This window comes from Peromyscus leucopus, chromosome 19 (genome assembly GCF_004664715.2).
Source record: "Peromyscus leucopus breed LL Stock chromosome 19, UCI_PerLeu_2.1, whole genome shotgun sequence".
NCBI classification, from domain to species: Eukaryota; Metazoa; Chordata; class Mammalia; order Rodentia; family Cricetidae; genus Peromyscus; species Peromyscus leucopus.
The window spans coordinates 3,251,123-3,275,176 of record NC_051079.1 but is presented as its reverse complement, the minus strand read 5'-3'; the positions used below and the strand labels follow the sequence as shown (position 1 = coordinate 3,275,176).

The window sequence follows — 24,054 nt, the reverse complement described above, 5'->3', positions numbered from 1 at the left end:
GGGTTTCAAAGCCAGGCCCAGTGGCCGCTCTCTTTTTCTGCTGCCTGCAGACCTGGATCTAGAACTTTCAGCTCCCTCTCCAGTGTGCTGCCATGTCTGCCTGTGAGCCACCACACTTCCCACCACGACGATAGTGGACTAAACCTCTGAATGTAGGCCAGGCCCAGTGAAACGCTTTCTTTATAAGAGTTGTCGTGGTCATGGTGTCTCTTCCCAGCAACAGAACACTGACTAAGACAGAGCAATTTTCAAATAGCTTCAGAAGGCAAGTACACAGAAAGTCAATTGCTTTGTAGACTACTGTTATTAAAACTGAATTACATAATTATGTGCCTAAGTAATCTAAAATTGAGTATTTTTTGTAGCAGGAGGCACCAAAAAATTTAAGGCTCATTTTTTGAAAATTGTATTTATTATCATGTATGTGCATTATGTATGTGAGTGTATGTGCTACCGTGGTACACGCGGAGATCAGGGGACAACTTCACGACTTTGGCTCCTCCTTCAACCTTTCCGTGGACTCAGGGATCAAACCCAGGTCCGTAGGCTTGTGGAGCACATGCTGCTACCCATGGAGCCATCGCACGGTCCCCAAGGGTCAAGCTTTTAAAAACGGAGAAAACTAATCTGATGCCTGATATAAACTAGGGCAAGACCGGTCCTGCGATGTCAGGGATGTGGCATGGTGGCGTTGTCTGCAAACAGGAAGTAAGCAGTTGCAATGAACTACAACACCGACAACCTTGCCTGCCCACCAATGGTGGATGTGGCAGCAGAGCCCAGCCCAGCGCTAGGAACAACGGCCTCCAGACTCCACTTACCTCCTACAAGGCTCCACTTCAGTTGTGTTGAGATTGAAAGTTGTCTTGAAGTTGTACAAGCTCAGAACGTTTTCATTGAGGTCATCCAGTTCGATACAGCCTTTGTATGGAGGGAACCTCAGTCTGCTAGGCAGCTGTGAGAGAGACAAGACAAACCTTCCATGAGCTGAACAGGAAGGGACACTGGCCAGGCAGCGCCAGGACTTTCAACAGTGAGCATGGCATGGGGTGAAGGTTGTGGTTCAGGACTTTGACATGTAAGGGCTGTCTCTACCCAGGCTAACTCTTAATCTCCCCTGCCTGAGTGTCTTCATCTGTAAAATGGGGGTGATTATTAATATTAATAAATACAGTACATTAAATTATCTCTCTTAAACTTAAAACAGTGGACAAAGGAAATACATCTCAGCTCTTCTCACTAGGTGTACTCTAAGAGCATACGGGTAATTCATTTTGTACAGAACTGGTTAACACAGAGACATGAAGTCATTGTACCACACCAGAATTGAAGCGCTTCACTCGACGAGTCCACATTGATCCTTACTTGAAAATCGGGTGGGTAACCTCCGACGTAAAACACAGCAGTTTCTGGATCCAAATTCAGGAGGGTGTTGCTGCTGTCGCCCTCCAAGTCATAGACCTCAGGAGCTTTGGGTTTATTGGATGTGGCTTCTTTGGTGTAATTAAGTTTTGCAAGCTGATATATTCTGTTGAAAATTGGACAATAAAGTTGTAGGAAAAGTGAAAGAATCCAAAGCCAACATGCTAAGGGCACAGCTGTGTAACATCCATGGAAGAGTTTGAGGCTGGTCAAGTTCACAAGCAGCAAGCGTCCATGAAAGCACCGTACCTCTGGAACTTCACTCGGTCCATAACTGCCTCCTGGTTCTCACTCTCAGTCAGCACCTGGTCTACCTGGACTTCAGCTTCCCGACCCCCCAGATTGTAGACACATGTCAGCTGCCCATCTACAACCGCCATGCCGATGTAGTCCTTGGAGGCCTGGAGACATAAAGGCCACCTCAGACTCTTTTTGTTCAAAATGAGACAGCATTTAAAACGATATTCTAGAACAGGGTCTAAGCATGAGGGTTAAGACAGTGAGGGATTCAGAAGACAGACAGATATATCCCAGAGCATAGGTGTGACAAGAACTCAGAGCCTTTCAAACATTACAAACTCATTTTCCATATCAAGAGGTTCCCAAATGTTTTATTACATAAAATAATGGGCCTTATGCCATAGGCCTTGGGAAGACAGAACACATAAGGTATATCCTCTGAAGGCCACAACAGCACACTTGAGTAATAACACCAGGGCTGTCCCTCGTGTTTTAGTGGACTGGGTCACTGATTCCCCCACTGTTCAATCTAATCGTTCACCAGCATCTACCACAGAGCAAGCAGACTTAGCTGCTCACTGGAGTTCATCAGCAAGAGAGATAAACCACCTCTTCTCTGGGTGCCATGCAATGTCCTCTTAGCACTCTGTGCCAGCCTCTGCTATGACATTTCCCCATAGTCAGTGAGTGTGGCTTTCTTCTCTATTAGAATGGGAGAACCATAAGGAAGAGACATCTATGGATGGATGGATGATGAATAGATAGATAGATGATAGATAGATAGATGATAGATAGATAGATAGATAGATAGATAGATAGATAGACATTAAAACTGACAATCTGGACCTTTTTAAAGTGTTTTTTGGCATTCAGAGCATTTAAGTAAATTTATTTTATCATAAATATCAACTGTGGCACATAATTAAAACAGTGGTCCACCTGCTCAGCACCCATGGGACACTCAAGTCACCTGCTGACAATGCCTGTGGTGGTGGCAGTTTCATGAGTTTGGGGTGAAGGATGGGCAATAGAGAGGTAGGCTCTGCTTCCGGGTCTCATTTATATTATGGTCCCTACCCCTCCGGCCTGGGGAGACATCTGTGGCTGGGCCTTCCCAGGAAGAGGACAGGACACAGTGTGGTGAAGAGCAGCCACTTCTAGTTTCTAGAGCCTTGATACTGCTTCCTGGGAAGAAAGAACTAATCCTACAGTTGTAAGCATGCGTGTGCTCACATGTACACACGTGTGCCTATATCTTAAGCCCACTGAGTGAGGCTTCTCATCAGTGACTTCCATCTGTGATGAACTAGAGGTCTCTCCTGGCACCACCACAGCACCCAGGAGGTGACAGCAGGGTCACAAACTCAGTTATGTCACGAGTCTCCTGGTGGCCTCCAAAACCACCCTGTTAGTAAAACGAGCAAAGTCTGACCAGCACTCACATCCTTATTCCCGAGGTACATCACGAACATGTCCTCGGTGCCCCCGTTCTCCCGAAGGTCAGGTCTTTGGAGAAACAGAGACAGAGACGTGTATCCCTTTAAGTCTTCCAGGTCATTTGGCAGCCGGACCTCGACACCAGATTTCCCGTTGAACCTCATGGGGACTGCAACCTTGAGGAAGGGTAAGATGGAAGAACGCGGTGTCAAACAGCTATGAAAAATAGGACGTGCTCAGCGAGGGAGCTCCGCAGCCATCCTTCTCAGGGACACATCAGCTTGTCCCAGCTCCTGTGATAAGCATCAGGGAGGGGTAACATCTCTTGGACCCAGGTTAATTTTTGTGTTTTACATACATACACACACATATTCATACATACACACATATATACACATATATGTATACACACACATATGTTTGAGACAAGGTCTCACTCTGTAGACCAGGCTGGCCTCAAACTCACAGAGATCTGCCTGCCTCCCCCTCTTGAGTGCTGGGATTAAAGGCTGTGCTGCCATACCCAGCTTGGACCCAGGTTATAAATTCATAAAGTTGTTTGCTGAGCCATCTATTGTCAATGTGAATTGGCTAAGGGCTATTAAGAAATGAGCTTGGTCTTTCGTGGCGACGATGGTGATGACGATGGTGATGATGACGATGATGATGATGATGATGATGATGATGGTAACAGTAACAGTAATTCCTACCCTACAATTAGTGCTCACGGAGTTAATGTTCACAGAGTTAATGCTCATGGAACCACTTACAATAGTGCTTGCATATGGTTAAAATACATTAAATATTTTAAATAGTTTTTTTAGATAGGATCTATGTGATCCAGGCTGGCCTCAGGTGCACTCTACATCTCAGGATGGCTTTGAATTTGTGACCCTCCTGCCACCTCTTAAGTGCTGCGGTCACAGGCATGGCCCACAATACCCAGCTCTTTCAAGTCCTTTTAAGAAGGGAATGGATTGCCAATGAGTATGTTATGCACTGTGCCTACATTTATCACAGACATTCCGACTGGAAATAGGCACGCACTGGGGTGAGGAGATGGCTCAGTCAGTCATGTCATGCAAGATGAGACCTTGAGTCTAGACCCCTAGAATCAACACAGGAACACAGGAGCAGTGATGTGTGTTTGTAACCCAGCACAGCAGAGGAGCCGTGGGTTTGCCGGTCAGGTGCTCTAAATGAGCCAGCGAGCTCCAGCTTCAGTGAGAGACTGACCGTCTCACAACATAAGGTAGAGAGCAACCGAGGAAGACCTCCGGCCTCTGTACCGTGGGCACACACAGGCATTAAGACTATGTGTATATCTTAGATACTGTGTGATGGAGGCCCTGCCCAGCTCTCCACCTCCAGCTGGTCATGAACCAATACGTCTGTAACATCAAAATTACTAGAAAAGTGTAATGAGGAAGCTGTATGAAATGGAAGTCCACCAAGCACATGCAGTTCAAAGCACTGAAACTTCCCAGCATTACTGCTTACTTAGATCCTACGAACCGTCAGCAAGAGTCACCTAATTAGCACTGTCTGTGGACCACCACAGGGCAGGTCCAGTCCAAACCACAGAAAAGAAACATCCTCCTGCAGTCAAAGAACAACCATCTTGGAATGATCCTCCACATGACACTGCCACATGCTCTCTCTGTCACGCATTAGTGTTTCCTGGCATCTTGACGTGTGATGGTGAGGCCAGGGTCCTCTCACCCGCTCTGTGAGCTCACATCAAGACTCGTCCACTCACCATCTGCCCTCCAGGAGACCCAACAGCACCGCTGGGTCTCCTCCTGGGAAGCCGTTCTGTCCCCTGGTGAACCCACGCTTGTGTTTTAAATGAAGAAGATACTTTGTGTGGACGGTAAAAGATGGAGGTTGCGGCCCTGCGTTTGTATCCTCACCTTGAGAGAGGAAACATCCCTGACAGCCCTGTGCCTGCCGCCTCCTCTCATTCACAGCAGCCACCACCCTGCAGCTGGAGCCTTATGCAAATGCTCAGGGAGGGTTTGCTATTTTTACTGCTCATCTACGACTACAGCTGTGTCTGCTTACCTGTCAGCTACAACTGCTGTCTTTATCACACTTAAATTGTTTCTTGTGAATGCTATCTGACCACACTTTTATAACTTGCTTTCTTTACTGGAAACTATATTTGTAGGTTGATCTGGGTGATATGCATGAGTCCAGCTCATTAGTATTTAGCACTGTAAGCAGTTAGCTTTTTTCTTAAAAATAAAAACATGATTATATAAAGTGTATTGTAACAAGCATCCCTTGTATAGGGTGTGTATATGTGCATGTATGTGTATGGATATGTGTTTGTATGTGCATGTGTGAGTGTGCATGTGTGTGTATATATGTGTATGTGTGTATGTGAGTGTGTGTGTGTGCATGCGTATGGATGTGTGTGTACGTGTATATGTATGTGTGAGTGTTTGTATGTGCATGTGTGAGTGTGCATGTGTGTATATGGATATGTGTATGTGTGTATGCATGAGTGTGCACATGTATATGGTGTGTGTGCATGTATATGTGTGTATGTATGTATGAGTGTGCATGTGTGCATGTGTGAGTGTGCGTGTGTGTATGGATGTGTGTGAGTGTGCATGCGTGTGTACCAGGTGTGTACTTGCATGTAAGCAGAGGCCAGAAGAGGAGGTCAGATGTCCTGCTCTATAGAGCTTATTCCTTGAGCAAGGGTCTTTCTCTGAGCCTGGGGCTAGGCTGGCAGCTGTCAAGTCCCAGTGACCCCCCCGACCCCCAACCCCCACCCCCAACCCCCACCCCATCTCATCCTGACAGAGCTGGGGTCACAGACACAACACATCTGTGTCCTCCAACTCAACAAAGGTGGGTTCCAACACTTTCAAACTGTGAAAGACTAGGTCCTGACCACAGAGCCTTCACTAAATCTTGCAATTACCATCCACAAAGTGAGGCCTGAGAGAACCTCCTTTTGGCCTATGTGAACTCAAAGCCTGGGAACAGCCTCAGGTGCAGATAAAGCCACAAATTTAGGTGACTAAGGCCGTGCACACCGTGAAAGGTGACAAAAGGCAGTTAAACTTCATTTAACTAGAATTGGGAGAAGACAGAGCACCAGTTCCTGTACGTCCTGCGAACGTGTTGCGGCTCTTAGCGGCCGCTCTGGCAGCCTGGGAACACCCACCTTATTGGCAGCGTCCCGGGCCTGCTGGATGAGTTCTCGGATTCGGTCCACATTGTCAGAGATGTTCCCCAGGGGCAGCAATTGCTGGTTGATACTTTCAATCTTGATGAAAAGATCAGGCAACTTCTTGGTTAATTTCTTTACTGTTGGCAAAATGAGAAAATGGAAATATTACACAGTACATTGAGAAAAGGTTAAATGCAGACGTTCTTGATGGGAATGTTTGTTCTGGCAATCTGGGAACAAGATGGATCATAATCATGCAAGACTCTCCTAAATTCATTATAGATTTCTGTAATGATGTAGATATCAAATTATTTTCCTTGGTTAATATGGAAAAATATTTCTTTTTTATCTTTTAGTAGCAATCATAAGTTAATATATCATGATTAAGAACTCCCACAGTATCAAAAAGAAGAAGGAAAAGAAAAGAAATAAAGTAAAATAAAAATCTATAGGCCACTCTGGGGCTGGGGAGGTGGCTTAGCTGCAGAGTGAGTGCTGTGCACACAAGAGGAGTTCAGACCCCAGAGCCATGGAAGAAGCTGGGCGCAGCAGTGTGAGTGTGTGCCCAGCACTGAAAGGTGGGGAGACTGGTGAGACCGCTGGCCAGCTACTCTGCGTCATTTCCAGGTAGAAGCTCCAGCTTCAGTGAGAGACCCTGTCTCAGAAACTAAAGTGGAGGCTTGGGAAGATGCCCAGTGGGGACATCAGCTGCTGTTCAAGAATGAGGACCTGAGTTTGAATCCCCAGAATCCAAAATTGAATGCGGTGCGTGAGCCCACCATACCAGTGCTCCTAGAAGGGGGGCGGGGGCAGAGACAAGAGACTCACCAGCTTCTCACAGGCCAGCTAGTGTGGTGCACACAGAGTGAACCACAAGCAACCCTGCCTCAAAACAAACAGGAAGGCAAGGACCAGCACTCAAAACCTTCCTCTGGCTGGGCATGGTGGCGCAGGCCTTTAATCCCAGCACTCAGAAAGCAGAGGCAGGAGGATGTCTGAGTTTGAGGCCAGCCTGGTCTACAGAGCAAGTTCTAGGGCAGTCAGGGCTACAGAGAGAAACCCTATCTCAAAAACACCAAAACAAAGAAAGAAACAAAAATAAATAAAAAAAGCTGTCCCCCAACCTCCACACACATGCTCTGACATATGCATGCATATATATGCATACACACACACACACACACACACACACACTTTCTTAAGAGACAGGAAGAACATAGGGCACGGTGGTACACATCTTCAATCCTATCACTCAGGAATCAGAGACAGGTAGATCTCAAGGGGCTCAGCATAGCCCGATATGTATGTTCCAGGGCAGCTGGGGATATATGGATATACACTGGGACCTTGTCTCAGGGAGAGAGAGAGAAAGGAGAGAGACAGGAAAATGACTGAAGAATATACTTAACATGAACTTCTGGAGACTATTGACCTGCATACATTCATGAACACACAAACACATACATCACGTACACATCACACACACAAAAGGGGGAAAGAAGACACACTCCCTGTCTCTCTAACAGACCATTTGCTATTTGATCACACGATTCTAACTTGAGGTCAGACTTCACCAAAAAGGAACTGAAATGGATGGAGGCCTTAGCAATGGAGAACACAGCTAAAACACCCTGCCCGGAGGATGCCTCATACCTGAGTTATTGGCATCGGTCAGAGCCTTGTTGAAGTCCTCACTCCGTGTGCTCCCGTAGCTGTCCTTAATTCTTCCCAAATCTGTCTGGATGGGGTTGAGCCCGTCCAGAAGCTCGCTTGTTATACCATTGGCCTTCCTGACCATGTTCTTCGCACCGTTGATCATACTGTCGACATCACCTGGTGCACACACATAGGGAGGCATAAGGACATGAAGCATTCTTCCCAAGAAACTACAGTCAGGGGTCCAGGGTGACATTACCTCTCTGTAATCCATGAAGACCATCACGGACGGCAGTGAGGTTGGCATCTAGCAGGCCCTTCTGAACCGACACGGTGTTCAGGGTTTGCTGCAGGCTGTGGAGAGCTGGGCCGACTTCTAAAGGAAGGAAGGAGGAGAGAAAACACCAAGAGGCAATTTTTTCATGGATTTGGATGTTCCGTGGGCATTTGTGGCCTCTGAAGTGGGCGGTGTCTTCAGACCATTGAGTACGCGTGTACCTTGGTCACCACCCCACAGATGCTCCTGCAGTGGCCAGCCCCACAGCTCTGGGTACAGAGGCCGGAAGAGCAGTTACCAGAGCCTTGTGGTGACCAGCTGAAAGGACACACCCAGAGGAGAGCTGCAGACTAGATCAGGGGACAGCTGGACTTCTACTCTGACCTGAGCAGAGGAAGCTTGCCGAAGGGGTGTCCTAACATACAGTGTGCGGCTGGCACTGGCTGGGACTTAATGCTACTGAACGCTTGTTCAATGAATGAATGCTGGAGTGAACAAATGAATGATGCAGAAAAGATGCCTTGCGCCAAGACAAGACTGTTCTTGAGAGAGCCTCACGCAAAGGACACAAAGCGGATGTCTGTTTCTGCCCCTGCAGAACAATGAAAGGACCCATCTTTAGGGTTCTCCCCAGAGATGCTCCAAGTGACACATCAAAAATAAACTGACGAACAAGATGGTCCAAATCCACATCCCTGGCTGGAATGCAGCCATCTTTGGGATGTAGGAAGTGACTGGCCAGTGTATTAACACCATGCTGGTGACACATGGCTCTTTATGACTCCAGGACTCTTTTAGTTAGCAACATGGTCAGTATTCCACCATACTTAAAACACCTACCTTTGCCACAGCCACGCCACCCTAGCACTGAAGAGGTGCAGAGAGGAGGACTGATAGAGGGCATGCTTAGCATGTTCAAGGCCCCAAGATCAGTTCACAGCCATGAAAAACAAATAGACGAGCAAACAACCACAAACATACCAATCCAACTCTAAACTTGTGTAATGAAGACAGACCTAATTCCCTACCATCTTAATGTTGATTAATGATTGCACATCAGAACATACTTTGTCAGGGTTTTACTTTTTGTGCATTTGATTTTCAAAAATATTTAGTAAGCAATTTACATTGTCTTCATCTACCCCTCAGAATGGACAGGGTAGCCGAGCGAGGACGGAGAGTCCAGATGCCCGCCTGGCCATGGCTTCCTGGGAGAGACCATAACATTTCAAGGGCAGCATTTTCAAAGCTTGGGGACTGCTGAGTTTCAGATGGCTTCTATCCCTGTGTCCCAAAGCCTCTACCCTGGAGCTACATCTCATGTTAAGACAATTTAATTATTTTTTAAGTACATAAGATGAAAAACTACCAAAGATGCTTAAAATTTTCTCATGGCCCATGTTAGCCTTTTTTTTTTTGGACACTTTCAGTTGCTAAGATTTTAGGGCTTTTGGTATCCTGAAGCAGTTGCTGTAATAACCTGGAATGAACGGCCTTCATACGTGGCTTCCCACTGCCGGGGTCACCAGTGGATTAACTAAGAGTGCCTCAGAAGTCAGCCAAGGAAGGCTAGCATTCTGTATGAGACCTGAGTCAAGTCCATGCAGGATGGATAGGGGCTGTGTTAGGACTCTTGGTAAATGCACGGCACTGATAACATAAACCATGAGTGCAGACATGTCCTTTATGTTGGCACTGGGATCAGAACATGCCTCTGCATCCGACCGCCCCCACATCCCACAGGCTGACTTGACTGTCCCTGCCGCCCACCCTTCTGATACCTTGCTGTAGCTTCTTCTGTGTTATCTTGGCCTCGTTTAACAGCTCATCGCTGTCGGAACTCAGGGTCTTAGCTCTTCTTGGAAGATCTTCCTTTATCAGTGTCTGAAAGCAAAATGTTTATCAGCCTTGAGCAGACACTATACCTTAGCAAACACAGAGTAAGACTTTTCACCTTAGGCCCAAATCCCTTATCTTTAATCTTTAAAGAACAAGATTTGAACGAATGAATTGCACACTGTGGCCTAACGATGTGGTTAGGACTCTAGGCAGACGTGCGCCTGTGGCTTGGGGAGCTGGCCTGATCTCTGGTGACAGACGGCTTAAGCCCCTATGAAACCCCTGCAATCATTTACTTGCTTTGAGGCTTTCAAGCCTTGGAACCTGAAAGTCTTTGATCTTTTAAGGCCCAGCTCCCCAACTCTAATATTGAGTGCTCTATCCTTTATTTCTTGTATACGGAGATATTATACAGAGCACCAAAGATCCTGTAGGCTCTACAGACATGCCTAGATTTAAGACTAAATCATTAAAAAAAAAGGCAACCCAGTTAATTCCCAAAATCTTTCTTTTGGTAAACATCAATTATTAACTAAGGTTTAAAAACACCTAGTGAAAAGCAGGATATACTATTTGTTTAGGTTCAAAATTGACAGTGGTATGTTTTCTATCTGATTGTATAAATACACTTTAAATCATACTCTTTTTTTTTTTTTTTTTTTTTTCCGAGACAGGGTTTCTCTGTGTAGCTTTGTGCCTTTCCTGGAGCTCACTTGGTAGCCCAGGCTGGCCTCGAACTCACAGAGATCCGCCTGTCTCTGCCTCCCGAGTGCTGGGATTAAAGGCGTGCGCCACCACCGCCCGGCTTAAATCATACTCTTGATATCAAACAGTAAATGCAGAAATGGTCCATACCAAGAACAAACTCAAGTCTATACCTATAACAAGCTCTGACTTTAAATAAATAATTTTTAACACTGTTCCATGTATAGGAGAGTAAGAAAATGAGCTGCCTCCAGAGCCAGTCCAGAAAGCCAGTGCAGCTCCAGGTACCCACTTGGAGGGCAGATTCCGAGGCGCTGGTGGCCTTGCTGGCTGCATCCTCCGCTGCTCTGATGGCATTGAGGATGTTCTCGTAGGCGGTGGCAGCATCCACAGCACAGCGTACCAGCTCATCCCCGCTGGTATTTCTCTTTATCCTGGAAGATGACACAGGGTGGGGGTAGGTCATCCAGCATCCTTTCTCTGCCTGGGGATGCCATCCTCCCAATGAGTGTGCAACATGTGCTCTGCACTTGCTACTCTGTCCCCAGGGCACAACTGAGAGACAGATCTCACTGCAAGTCTGGTTTTGACTTGGTCTATGGGTTCTGGATGGCGCTTTGGCCTTGGTCCAGCCCTCCACCCTGTTCCCAGGTCCTAGCCAGCCCAGTGAGGACCTTGCCTGATACTCAATCAACCCATGATGTCTGGACCTCTGCAGCCAGGCACTCACTCTTCCAGCTGCTTCGCCAGCTCCTGTAAAGACTGTGCATGCTTCTCGGCCTCCACTACCAGGGATGTTTTGCTGGCAGATCTGGAGAGCTCTTGCACTTTGCTGCTTAGCTCCTGTCTTGCTCCATTCAAAGCCACAGCTAAGCTTTCGTATTCCTAATTTTTCCAAATAAACAATATAAAATCAAGCAGTGAACATGTACGCCAGTTTCTCAAACTCCTTCATAAATGATGTTCTAATGTGATTTTATATTTTCTAAGTCATTTTTATCATATCAACTTTTCCTTAGTTCAGATAGTGCCATTGACTATAATTCAAGTTTTGCTATCATCTTGAATATCTTCCTTTTGATGGGCACCATCTTTATAAGGTTTATAGAGTTACAATGTCATCATCGAGGTGAGGTTCAGCTAAATGGAAGGGCTACTTATGATATAGAAACAGATACTGGGAAAGATTACTTCAAAATGCCCACAGCCTACTAAGAAGTCTGTCAGGCTTTTATCAAGTCTTTGATGTCTTCCATCAAGAAAGGCATGTTTGATATTTTTAAAATAGCTTCGCAATGCTTGTTACCACAAAAGTGACTTGCTCATTGTGGACAAATGAGGTAATGTAGACAGACTTAAGGGAAGCCCAGCATTCACCCCCCTCTCCCAGCAGAGAGCTCTGTCTAAAAGGGATATACTCAAAAGTCAATAGGTTCGCCTATTGCATTGTCTCCTGAGCATTCGACTAGTTTGGATGTTTCTAGAGAACCGGAGTCTTCTACCTTCTGGCTTTTGTCCATCTGCTGCAGGAGATTGTTGGTCAGGAGCAGGGAAGAGTCTGCCGTGGCCAGGTACTTGGTGAAGTCATTCTTCAGGGAATTCATTTCTTTCATTTGTCTCTGGAGAGAATAAAAGAGCCCATGTGCACACATTCCACGACACATTAGCAGAAAGCACAGACATGTTCACGGAACAACAGGAAATAAGTCAGAGTCCATGTTTTCTTGAAGCTGACAGTAGCCTAGCCTGCTGTAAGTGATGGGGCCTGAATTCCCACGTTGCTGCGTTACCATGGTATCCTCTGCCAGCACGGCTGAAGAAGTCACACCCTGGGCAACCCCACCGGTGAGGTGGGGCATGTTATTAAGATCTGCTTTGGAGAACAGAACGTAAGATTTCAACTAAATAAATGCACCAGGGCCAATCGCCTCCACACACTAGACCCAGTGAGCATGCAGCGGTCATCTGAATGAAAGACGGCGCAGCCAGGAGTCTGCCAGGCTGGACGGCGTAGAGGCTGGGACCCACACTGCTGGAGCGTGCCCTCTTCCCTGGCATAACCAGAGATGCACATAGAGGTCCTGCTGTCCAGAACAGCACTGAGCTGAGCGCATCACCCACTAAGGTGATACTGGTTTGTGTTTATCAGCTTCCTCCTCTTTGGGTGCCATTCATGTTATTCAATTCCGGTCTGTCATTGACAACCCTTCATGTATTTTTTTGTTTGTTTTTGTTGTTTTGGTATAGGATAGTCACCATCAAAAATATAAACTATAGGGCTGGGGTGTTGGCTTGATTTTAAAACAGTTGCCTAACATGAGACCCTGGGTCGGATTCCAAATGTGCCAAAAAAGAAAGCCTCTACCTGCCTGCCATCTATCATCTATCTATCTGTCTATCTATCTATCTATCATCTATCTATCTATCTATCTATCTATCTATCTATCTATCTATCGTATGTGTGAGTGTGTATGAGTGTCTTATGTTATATGTAAATGTGTCTCTGTGTGTCTCTTGTGTGTGTGTGGTCTGTCTCTCTTGTGTGTATGTGTGCATGTGCTGAATCCTTAATCTCGAAATTCTGCCATTATAATGGCATGTGACCTATCCTTCTGCCTCTTTCCTATAAACAGGTAGATAATTGTTTCAAACAATTGATGAATTTCTCATTCACTCAGCAACCTTGTCCCTCTGATGGGCAGGCTGTGGCAGTTAGTGAGGCTCTGCCAGAGGTTCCAGAGTCCTCTGAAATCGAGGAAGTGAGGTGACTTCTCCTGCATTTAAAACCTCACTCCTGGCTGATCAGGGTCTGAGGTAGAAAAACCAGACAGGCGCCTGGTCGTGCCTCCCGCTCCCTTCAGCCCCACCATTAATGAAAGCATGAGGAGGCTTCTGCCTGCGGCTCACCTGGATGGCTCCTAGAACCCCGTCATTTTCACCGTTGAGGCCAGTGGCCTGCTTTGCCTGGGCAGCTGCCTCCTGGAGAACAGCACGCAGGTCCTGCAGTTTGGCTTCATAATCGTTTAACGAATCCCGAATATTCCTTAGCAGTCCATTGTTCTCCACCTGGTGGGTTTCCAGCCAGGTCCTGAGCCGGTTCAGCACTGCAACACAATTTCCGATTTTCACCTGAGAGATGAGGTTACTTAAGCTGGGTGTCAGAACAACAGAAAGAGGGCCACCTTCCTGCTCACTCCACGACGCTTCCACAGCCTTGGAGGGAACAGGACGGCAAAGCTCACTTTCATAGACCTATCGTGTGCACTCATGCTCTGCCTTTCTGCTGCCATGGTAAGCACCCAGGAAAGTAGCTATCATTCTCGTTACTGTGAGAAGACAGTCTGAAGGGTAAGTGACCTCAGATGTAGGAGCTGAGCAGAATAGAAGGCCATGATCCTTCCACTGCTAAAAGCAAGGATTAGTGTTGATTAGCACAAACGTCACACATCAGCTGCAACCTGCACATGTGCCCTAGATACATCATTTTACCAGAGAATAAATATCCATATGAAAGATATATGGTAAATTAATATGGTTATTTTTGACCCAGAAAGGCATTTACATATACCTACATTTACATATACCTAACTAGTTACTCAGATATTTGGTTTGGGCATTGTTTTATAATAATAGTGCCAATGTTAATTTTGTGAGTAAAAAATTCAGCCGTGGTAAAGTAATAATCTTTAAAAATGGTTTAATGGAGCTAAGCGTGGTGTCTCGTGCCAGTAATCTCAACACGTGAGACACTGGGGTGGTAAGGACTGCACATCAAAGCCATTCCGGGCTATGGAGTGAGACACTACCTCCAAGGTGAAAGGCAAGAATGGCGTCTGTGAGAGAATTAGAAGAGAGGAAATCGTCACCAGAAAGAGGTTTGTACAGATGAAAGGGCCACTCGTGGTGGCTCACGCCCACGGGGCCAATACTCGGAAGCCTGAAGCTGGAGGACTACCAGGAGTTTTGGCCAGCCTGGGCTAAAGAGTGAGACTTCACCTCAAAGACAAAAAAGTGGGGGAGGACAAGGCACAAATATTTTAATTTTAGGGTCACTTCTGAGGTCATTTACATTGTGGTAGGATGTCATGCCTCGTGGAAACTTGAAGAAAAGACTCAGCTCTAGGGGCAAAAGGGGCAGCCCCATTCCCACTGCGGCCTCTAGCAAGGTTTGCCGAAATGAGACCTTCCTCCCACAGCCCAGAGCTCTAGAGAGCCCTTAGAATACGGCATTTCGAGTTGGTGAGAGTGGACACAGGAATCGGGGCTGGTCTTACGGCGCTGGGCTTCTGTTTTCTCGGCCTCTGCTTCTCTGAGGTGCTTTCTGAAGTCTCGGGCTCGAAGCTCCCGCATCATGCGCTGGACTTCTGCCAGCTCCCTGGACCAGTCGCCCATCTGCGTGTCCGTTCCTTCTCCACCTGGCCTAGCGATCTGCTTCAGGAGAACTGGAAAACATCAAGTAGCTTATTAAACTGGGGGTTCTGGAAGCTTTGTGGAGAGTCCTGTTCATCTTTAAGTATCACAGTGGGATCTTCTTCCATAACGTGGTACTCTCAAAAATAAACTCTTCACTCAGCACACAACAAAAGCTACGCAATAGGTTTTAATTGGGCTGGGTAACTTTTCTTACTGTGCACGTTCTGGATGACGTTTTTAATCTTCGTGTCCAATTCTTTGGCGCTTTGGGTTGTCCGGTCAATGTTGTTATATAATGTTTGTGCTTTTCTGGAATTGACTTGTGCCTACATCAAAGTAAACTCATTAGGAGTGAATTAGAGTAAAAGGGAAAATGAAACTGAAAATATCCACAAGGGAGGGAAAGGTTAAGGTAATGGACTCAATACATCACCTTTTCCTGGACAGTTTCGAATTCACGGTTCAAATGGCCCAGTTCTTTTTCCAGGCCGTCCAGTTTGGACCCGTGGCTTGAGATGGTGGAACGTAGGCCCAGCAGCTGGCTCTGAAAGCAGACACAGAGATAAACCCTTCGGAGCAGACATTGCCCAGCCGTCTAAGTTCTAGTCAACAAGCCCAACGCTGGCTCCATGGGGGGGTGGGGGAGGATGGGGTTCTTTGAAGTAACTTACAAGATGAATCTACTTTCTGGCATAAATTATGATACGGTTGTGAAGTAAAGCAAATGTGTTGGCCCTCTTTCCACCACTACAATCAATTTAATAAATTATTATAGATAAAAGATAATCAACTGACAAAGAAAAGGCTTCTCCTGGCTCAGTTTTAGGGGTTTTAGCCCCATGGCCTTGGGTCCCTGGGGAGGTAGCGTTTCACAGTAGAAGCACATTGTGAGCAAGGGGATGAAACTGAGGAAGAGGAAGAGCTGGGGTCCGACAAAGTCCCTGGAGAGCATCCTAAAACACCTACCACCGTCTCTTACACTTGGAACACCCATTCAGAGCTTAGGCATTGGGAAGAGGGGGCACTAAAGACCCAAACTAACAGCAAATCCAACTGACAAGAGATATTTTTTACTTGAATTAATGACTTTGCCTTATAAAAGCAGTACATATAGCTGTTTGCGCTGAAAGAAGCTTTATATTCAAAGAGGCCCGTCTCACTGTAGGGGAATTCTGAGTGGCTATAGTTGGATGTCCTCACGTTCAAATGAGAAGTTGGCACACCTAAGGAAACTGGATGGCGTGTCTGAGGCAGCACAGCTGATCACTGATTGATTGTGTTGGGTCACAATCCAGTTCCCTATTCGTTTATTGCTGTTATATCATTACTGAATTGCCTTATTACTTTTAAAGGTGACATTGCCACGCATATTTAGAATAGGTTTATTTATTTATTTATTTATTTATTTATTTATTTGTTTGTTTGGGTTGGTTGGTTGGTTGGTTTGGTTTTTTTCAAGACAGGGTTTCTCTGTGTAGTTTTGGTGCCTGTCCTGGAACTTGCTCTGTAGCCCAGGCTGGCCATGAACTCACAGAGATCCACCTGGCTCTGCCTCCCAAGTGCTGGAATTAAAGGCATGCGCCACCACCGTCCTGTGGTGATATTGTGTCTCCCAATACATTGTGCACCCTAATAAACTTATCTGGGGTCAGAGAACAGAGCAGCCACTATATATAGAGACCAGAAAATGGTGGCACACAGACCTTTAATCCTAGCATTCCAAAGGCAGAGATCCATCTGGATCTCTGTGAGTTCAAAGCCACACTGGAAACAGCCAGGCATGGTGACACACGCCTTTAATCCCAGGAAGTGATGGCACAAAGCAGAAAGGTATATAAGGCATGAGGACCAGGAACTAGAGTCTGTTAAGCTCTTAGACTTTTAGCAGCAGTTCAGCTGAGATGCATTCAGATGGGACGCAGAGGCTTCCAGTCTGAGGAAACAGATCAGCTGAGGAACTGGCGAGGTGAGGTTGGCTGTGGCTTGTACAGTTTCTCCTATCTTTCAGCATTCACCCCAATACCTGACTCTGGGTTTGTTTTTCTTAATAAGATCTTTTAAGATTCGTGCTACACTGCCTGGCTCTAGAATAGGGATTATTTTTAATTTTTGGAGGAGGGATGTAATACCTAGAAAGAGAGAGTTAAATAAAAGGATTCCATTGCCTCCGTCTGTATGTCAGAGACAGTGCGGAGAAAACCAGACCCAGGGCTGCAGCTTAGCAGTGAGTCTGACGCTCCAATGAGGGTATTCCGAACCACTGGGTGTAGGTACGTTCTCATGAGCATGGAAAATGTCAGTTCGTTTTCACTGAGCTGTCTCGGAATTTGGGTGGCAGAGCAGTAAAGACAGACAGATCACTGTAACTTTACAGTGGGAAAGCCAAACATCGCTGAGCGGCCACGAGCGAAGGGTGTGAGAAAAGCGTGGGAGCATCGGGCCACGGGTGAAGGTGGGGAGCAAAGCATGGTCTTTAGACTTTGGATTTGAATCCCAGCCGTGTGAATATGCTATTGTTCTTACAGCATCTACATGTCAGCTAAATGAAAACACTTTTTCTCCAAGAGACCTTGTGGGACGTGAGTGAGACCCAGGACAGCACCTGGCGTACAGCATCCGTGCAGAGACACCAGATAAAGCAACTGCCTCACAGAGGCTCCTTTTCTCTTACCACAGAGACGGTCGTTTCCTTCTCTATATTAAACCCATAAACCACGCAGTTGAATTCCTTAAGGGGTGAGAAGGAACACTCTTCCAGAATCACTTTCAGACGGAGCCGCTGGCATCAGTTCTCATCCCAAAAGCACTCACTAAACCTCGCCCAAAGCCTCTTTCACTGTGGCTAGCCTTGGCTTTACCTCATCAATTCTTGTACTTCAGTAACCATATTTTTCCATTTCAGTGATTTTCAGTCAGTGTTCTCATCTCTCTCTTACTTGATTTCAAGTGAGATTTTCTCCGCATCTCATTTCTCATTTCTTCTAATGGATGCTATTCTTTCAAGAAACTTTCAGACTGTCCAGTTATTTTCATTTCTCTAAAGCGCCCTCATCTCTTATCTGCTGCATTTCTGGCTAATGTGTCTGTCAAACATTTGCAGACTCAATCAATCATCGGGAGTGTTCTCCTTCCTCCTCACACTCTCTGTCATCTCTAGTGATCTCATAGCTATCACAGCCCTAACACGAAACCTTGTTCCCTGAGTCTAAGGCCAGGCCATACATAAGCAGTTCAGAACTCGAATACTATGACGATGTTGAGGATGTTGTTTTCCAGCATGAATCCAGGCTTGAGGATGCCATTTTCCAGCACGGATCAGGCTTCTGGGCTTGTCTAGGCCCTGGTCAGAAGACTAGGACTCCCATGGTCCACCTCTTTTCTCCTTTTGTCAACAAAGGGCATTGGACAGTTTCAAGGTTTTGTGCTCAGCCCTCATTAACGGGAAGAGTGACCCTCAGGACTACTTGGGGGAGCTTGGCTCAGGCCTGTGGCCCCATCTCTTCTCATAATGCCCTCCTAACTCCCTCATTTCCAAGGACACTGAGAGCACTGACCCAGGTGGACTATATCCCAGCTTTGGAACAAACCTCAACACATCCAAAGGCATTGAAATCCTACATAGTTTGCTTCTGACCACAAAAGGAACAAATTATAAATCAACACTAGAAAGCCATTAGAAAAAAAAATCTCTGATTTAGATTTACCAATATACTTCTAAATTACTTGTGGGTTATTCATACATCACAGGGAAATAGAAATGTGTTTTGAATTGAATAAGAATGAAAACAATACTGTGATATAGTATTTAAGCAATACAGCAGAAGTGGTATTTAAGAGAAGTATTTCTTCACAGCAATAAATCCTTATGTTAGTAACAAGAAAGTTTTAAATCAGTAAAACAAGCTTTGATCATAAGAAACTAGAAAATGAATAGCAAATTATCCCACAGAATATAGAAAGAAGAAGCGAAATATATGTGTAAGAGTAGTAATCAGTTAAGTTTGATAGTATGCCCATTTAGCAGAATAATAGTAGCACCCTTGAGGCCTAATAGTACTAGTGCCCTTGAAATCCCCAGTCTGGTTCTTGACCAGATTTACTATACCAGCCATACGATTCCCCTAGTTGGTCACCCCTGATGTTTTTGCCACTTTGCACCCATGGACATATCTTGCCATGTTGGTCATTATTGTAGTGTGTAAAGGTTCAGGGCTGGCTAAGATGGCTGATGACATTTTTCTCCACAGTAGCCTGCAGAGAACCTCTGAGCACTATGATAGCCACTCAGCAAGGAAGAAGCTTCCTGGTCAGTACCAACTTGATTCCTCCATGACCTGAGAAAAATTTGTATCTCTCAATGTAAAGATTAGTCAGCTCTCAGCTCGTCAGAGCGTTTCTTTGTGCAGTGGTTGGTAGTTAACACAGAACCTCAGAACTGGCCATAGTACACAGAGAGTGTCAGCTGAGTGCTCAACACAAATGGGACCTACAACCAACTCTTACTCATGAAGAAATAAATGAGCTAATGAGTCTACTATCTTTTGTACAAATTCCAAATACTGATTATTAAAAGAAGAACCATCTAAGGACCACCTAGGCTCACATAACTTCCCTAGAAAATTCTAGCAACTATTTTAAGAGGAATAATACTAGCTTTGAAGAAGCCCATGTTTGAGTCCTCTGAATGCAGGACATGGAGCTGAATGCTTTATGAGAAAGCAAGCTTAGGAATGTTCAGTGAGCAATGAACTCACACTCACAAGTGTCAGACCTGTGTGTTGGTGAGCACTTCTCACTGGTGAGAATTGACTTGAGTTTTAAGTGGAGTGCCTGTACCCTGATTCCTGTCTAAGGAGCAGACATTTACACACACTCTATATCCAGCTCTCTGCATCCATGGTTCTATGTCCATGGATTCCACCAGGTCCAAAGATTTTGGGGGGAAAAAAGTATTTGTACTGAACATGTAGTGCTTTTTCCCTTATTATTCCTTAAACAATGTGGTAGGATGGTTATTTGGATGGATTTATACTTATTCATTGTTATAAGTAATCTAGAGATGATGTAATGTTTACAAGTCAGAATGATGGGTCTTAAGAAAGTCCTAGGCCATGTCATATTAGGGATGCGAGCATCTGCAAGTTTGGTTTTCCACAGAGGGTCCCAGAACCGATTCCCCAGTACAGAGCAAGGCCCAGCCACACTCACTAAGCACCAGTCTGGATCCCCACCGAAGGCTTACCCTCAGGTCCTTGGCCTGCGTCTCCACATGCCGGATCTGTTCTAGAACACCAGCGCTCACACTGAGGCTCTGCAGCTTTGACTTCACTAGGCGGAGTTCCTCACCCATGGTGGCCAAGTCATTCAAGAGTGTCATCACACAGCTGTCACAGTCTGCAGGGGCCACAGGGAAAGCCGGATATGCTGTAGGCTGCAGCCCAGAAAAGCCACAGAGAACAGCAGGGCTCTGTAACCTGTCCCCTCAAATACAGATGATCACAGGCAGAAGTCACACCCCTCCATGGCTCACGGAGGGATGCGCACTCTGAAGAAGAAAGAATTGGATGTGCGAGAGCATTTTTACTAGAAATGGTGACTCTTAGCAGCTTGTTGCTTATTTTACCTGTGGTCACCCTTTGTTTATGGGGTATCTGCTAATGACTATTTTTGTTGATTGGTTTTGAGACTGGGTTTCACTAAGCAGCCCAAGCTACATCAAATTAGTGATCCTCATGCCTCAGTATCCCATGTGATGAGATTACAGACATGTGCCACTACACACAGATGATTAGACCCTATGTTAAGTGGGTCCTCAGAAGGTCCCCAGAAGTTGTATGAGGTGGGCATTCTGTGTCCATTCTATACATAACTGAGACTTGGAGAGGTAAAGTGGCCTGTGGGTGGTAGACAGCTGGGAGGTGATGGGGCAGGACCTGAGCCAGTATTGTCCTTCCCTGTCCTCTTGTTTTTGTTTTCCCAGACTAGCAAGTGCCCAGTCCAGTCCAGCACTCATGCATCTTAAATGAAACACAGCTTGGGAAAGGCAGGGAGGGATTTTCTTTTCTCACCATCGCATTCTTCTGCAGGGCTGCCGTCTTTGGGTTCTTGGCTTACACAGTCTAAAGTCAGGAGGAAAAAAAAAGACATTTTAATTTACTTGGTCTTCATCTGCCTTTTAACTTGGTTTCAGAAAAGCCCATTTTGGAAGGTTTTAGTCGCCCAGTCACAAGCAACACTGGCCCCGGCTCTCCACTTTCACCTGCCATCGCCATGAGCGTGGACTTCCTTGGTGGCCTCCTTCACTATTTCCCTTCTAAGAAGAGCATTTCTCGGAAATGGCATGTCTTACTTCCTTTTCCTCTTTTGGTAGAGATTCAGCTGGGGTCTCACACATCAGACCATCACTCAGCCACGGAGCGACATCGTCAGTCCTCTCGTTACTCAGGTTTGTGTGTGTGTGTGTGTGTGTGTGTGTGTGTGTGTGTGTGTGTGTACCCCATCTATACAGATACCTGTGAAGGCCGGAAGAGGGCACTGAGTCCCCTAAAGCTGGAGTTACAGTTGTGAGCGTCCTGATGTGCAGGGTGGGAACTGAGCCCAGGTCCTTTGGAAGAGCAGCCATCATCCTTAAACACTGAGACATCTCCAGTCCCTTGTTACTTTTAAAAAACAGGGTCTCTCTAAGTTGCCTAGGCCAGACTTGAACTTCTGAGGGCCTGCTCCGATCTAACAACCGGTGTTAACCCGTTTGTTCTGTCCTGGTTTGGGGACAGTTACTTGATCTGCCATAACCTGCACATCCCCAGTTCAGTTCTTCAAGTTGCCCACAATCAGGAGAGAGTTCACCTAAGTACATCTCTGCGCTTTCCTAACACATCCTTTCAGCATTTTCTATGAAAGAAGAGAATATTCCTCTGTTCTGTTCCAAGTTTTTCTGAATGAATCCACACAAACTGTGACAAATTATCTTTCACACAGTGTATACTATCCAAACCTCTGACTTGAACATATCCCAGAACTTGTATAGCTAAGAAAGAAAGAACAGCTGAGCGGTGGTGGTGCACGCCTTTAATCCCAGCACTCATGAGGCAGAGGCAGGGGGATCTCTGTGAGTCTGAGTGGATCTCAGTGAGCCTGGTCTATAGAGTGAGTTCTATGACAGCCAGAGCTGTCACACAAAGAAACCCTGTCTCAAAAAAACAAAAACACACACAGAGAGACAGACAGACAGACAGACAGACAGACAGAGACAGAGAGAACACCTTAATTTCTTCAGGCTCACACAGAAAGAGCTGACAGAGAAATAACTGTAGAGTGGGACTAGAGAGAGAGCTCAGTGGTAAAGAGCTACTTTGCCAGCGGCCTGAGTTCAAGTCCCAGCTCCCCTCAGGTGGCCTAACTGTAACTCCAGTTCTAGGGGATTCTGTGCCTCTCACTCCCACTGACACTGGAGCTCGTGTGTACATACCCTCAGACACACATGTGCACATAACTTTAAAATAAAGCTGTTAAAAAAAAACTACAGTGTCCCAGGAACATCTCAGTAAAGTCACCAAAGTGGGTCTGAAGTTATTGAAGCTACAAATCATTGGGGTTTTAAAACAATCTACTTTAAGAAACTGAAGTAATTGTTCCTCAAAGCCACCAATACTACCCAGGCACTCGCAGGACTGTCAGGGGAAGGACAGTTTGTGAGCTACAGTGCTGTGCTTTGCCCGTTAGACCGTTGTCTCACAGAAGCTTTAAAACTGAGGTCAGGGGGCTGGGCATCGAACTTACCTCCAGTCAGGGGGTCACAAGTGCCTAACTGGCCATTGCTGTTACAGGTGCAGGGTTGGCAGCTACCTCCAAACTTCTGGGGGTTCCCAAAATACCCTGGTGCACACCTACACAAAACATGGAAAGGCTAAGAAACACTCAAATAACTATCATTTATCCACCTTATTTTCCCGATTTGAGACACCATAGCTGCGTAATAGGAAAAGTGACCCAGGCTGGCGAGAACGAACATTTCTTAAAGGGCGTGTTTATTTTCTCCCATGAATGAGGCTACTAAGGGTAGGAGTCAGACAGGGACTGCTGCTTGGCCTCCCAGCTGCCCCTGCTACAATGGCAGAGGATAAAGTGGTTTGATCAACACAGAAGGGTGGGCTGGATTTTCCTGAGTTATGCTCCTGAAGACATCACATAAATATCGTTTAATTCGAAGCCAGCATATTCATAGAAATAAATCCAGGAGATGGAAATTTTCACAGGGAGAAGAATTTCTGTATTTCCCAATGTGTGATTTCAAGGCTGTGTGATCTATATTTTCACTAATTACAGCAGTGGGGGATACAAGAATGTGACGTTACTGACGGGAATCACAGCTGCTGCCTCTGGACCTGGGCCACTGTTATTCTAGATAACACAGTAAAAGTCAAGTCCAAACCTCAGAGTTTAAAGGTCATGTGCCCTTGACACTTAAATTCAGTTAGTAAAAAAAAACCAAAAAAACAAAAAAACAAAAAAAAAACATGTTAAATTCTAATATTGGGAAGTCAATTAAAATATTTCTATTTATTAATATTTCCCCATATGAGGAAGTTGAATTTTCAGTAAATTGGTATATGGTATGTCAACATAACAGAGATGATAGACTTGAGGAAACGTGGTAACCCTTTCTCCAAAGTTTAAGTCTTGAATAATAATTATAATAAAACCCCAGCCATTTGCAGCACATGTTCCCAAAGGTACCCTGGTGATGTCTGCAGGGATGTAGATCCTAGATTGGAAACTTGTGCCCCTGTGCTGTGGTCTTGGGCTGCCATGTCCTTGCGTTCCAGCTGACCATCAGATGCCCTCAGGGAAATGTCAGTTCCATAAAGACACTGGGGGT

At 45.8% G+C, this 24,054-nt stretch overlaps 1 protein-coding gene across 1 annotated transcript in view; it reads right to left on the bottom strand.

Annotated features, from left to right (window-relative positions):
* Lama3 (laminin subunit alpha 3) overlaps positions 1–24,054 on the bottom strand; it is a 226,397-nt gene that overhangs the window by 37,321 nt on the left and 165,022 nt on the right. The window contains 18 exon segments of the mRNA XM_028876683.2: positions 822–955; positions 1,366–1,528; positions 1,672–1,823; positions 3,105–3,275; positions 6,281–6,423; positions 7,940–8,119; positions 8,202–8,318; positions 10,001–10,103; positions 11,056–11,197; positions 11,494–11,648; positions 12,266–12,382; positions 13,671–13,867; positions 15,038–15,205; positions 15,391–15,502; positions 15,610–15,720; positions 20,419–20,570; positions 21,245–21,295; positions 22,956–23,062. Of these exon segments, the coding sequence (XP_028732516.1) occupies positions 822–955; positions 1,366–1,528; positions 1,672–1,823; positions 3,105–3,275; positions 6,281–6,423; positions 7,940–8,119; positions 8,202–8,318; positions 10,001–10,103; positions 11,056–11,197; positions 11,494–11,648; positions 12,266–12,382; positions 13,671–13,867; positions 15,038–15,205; positions 15,391–15,502; positions 15,610–15,720; positions 20,419–20,570; positions 21,245–21,295; positions 22,956–23,062 (2,475 nt within the window).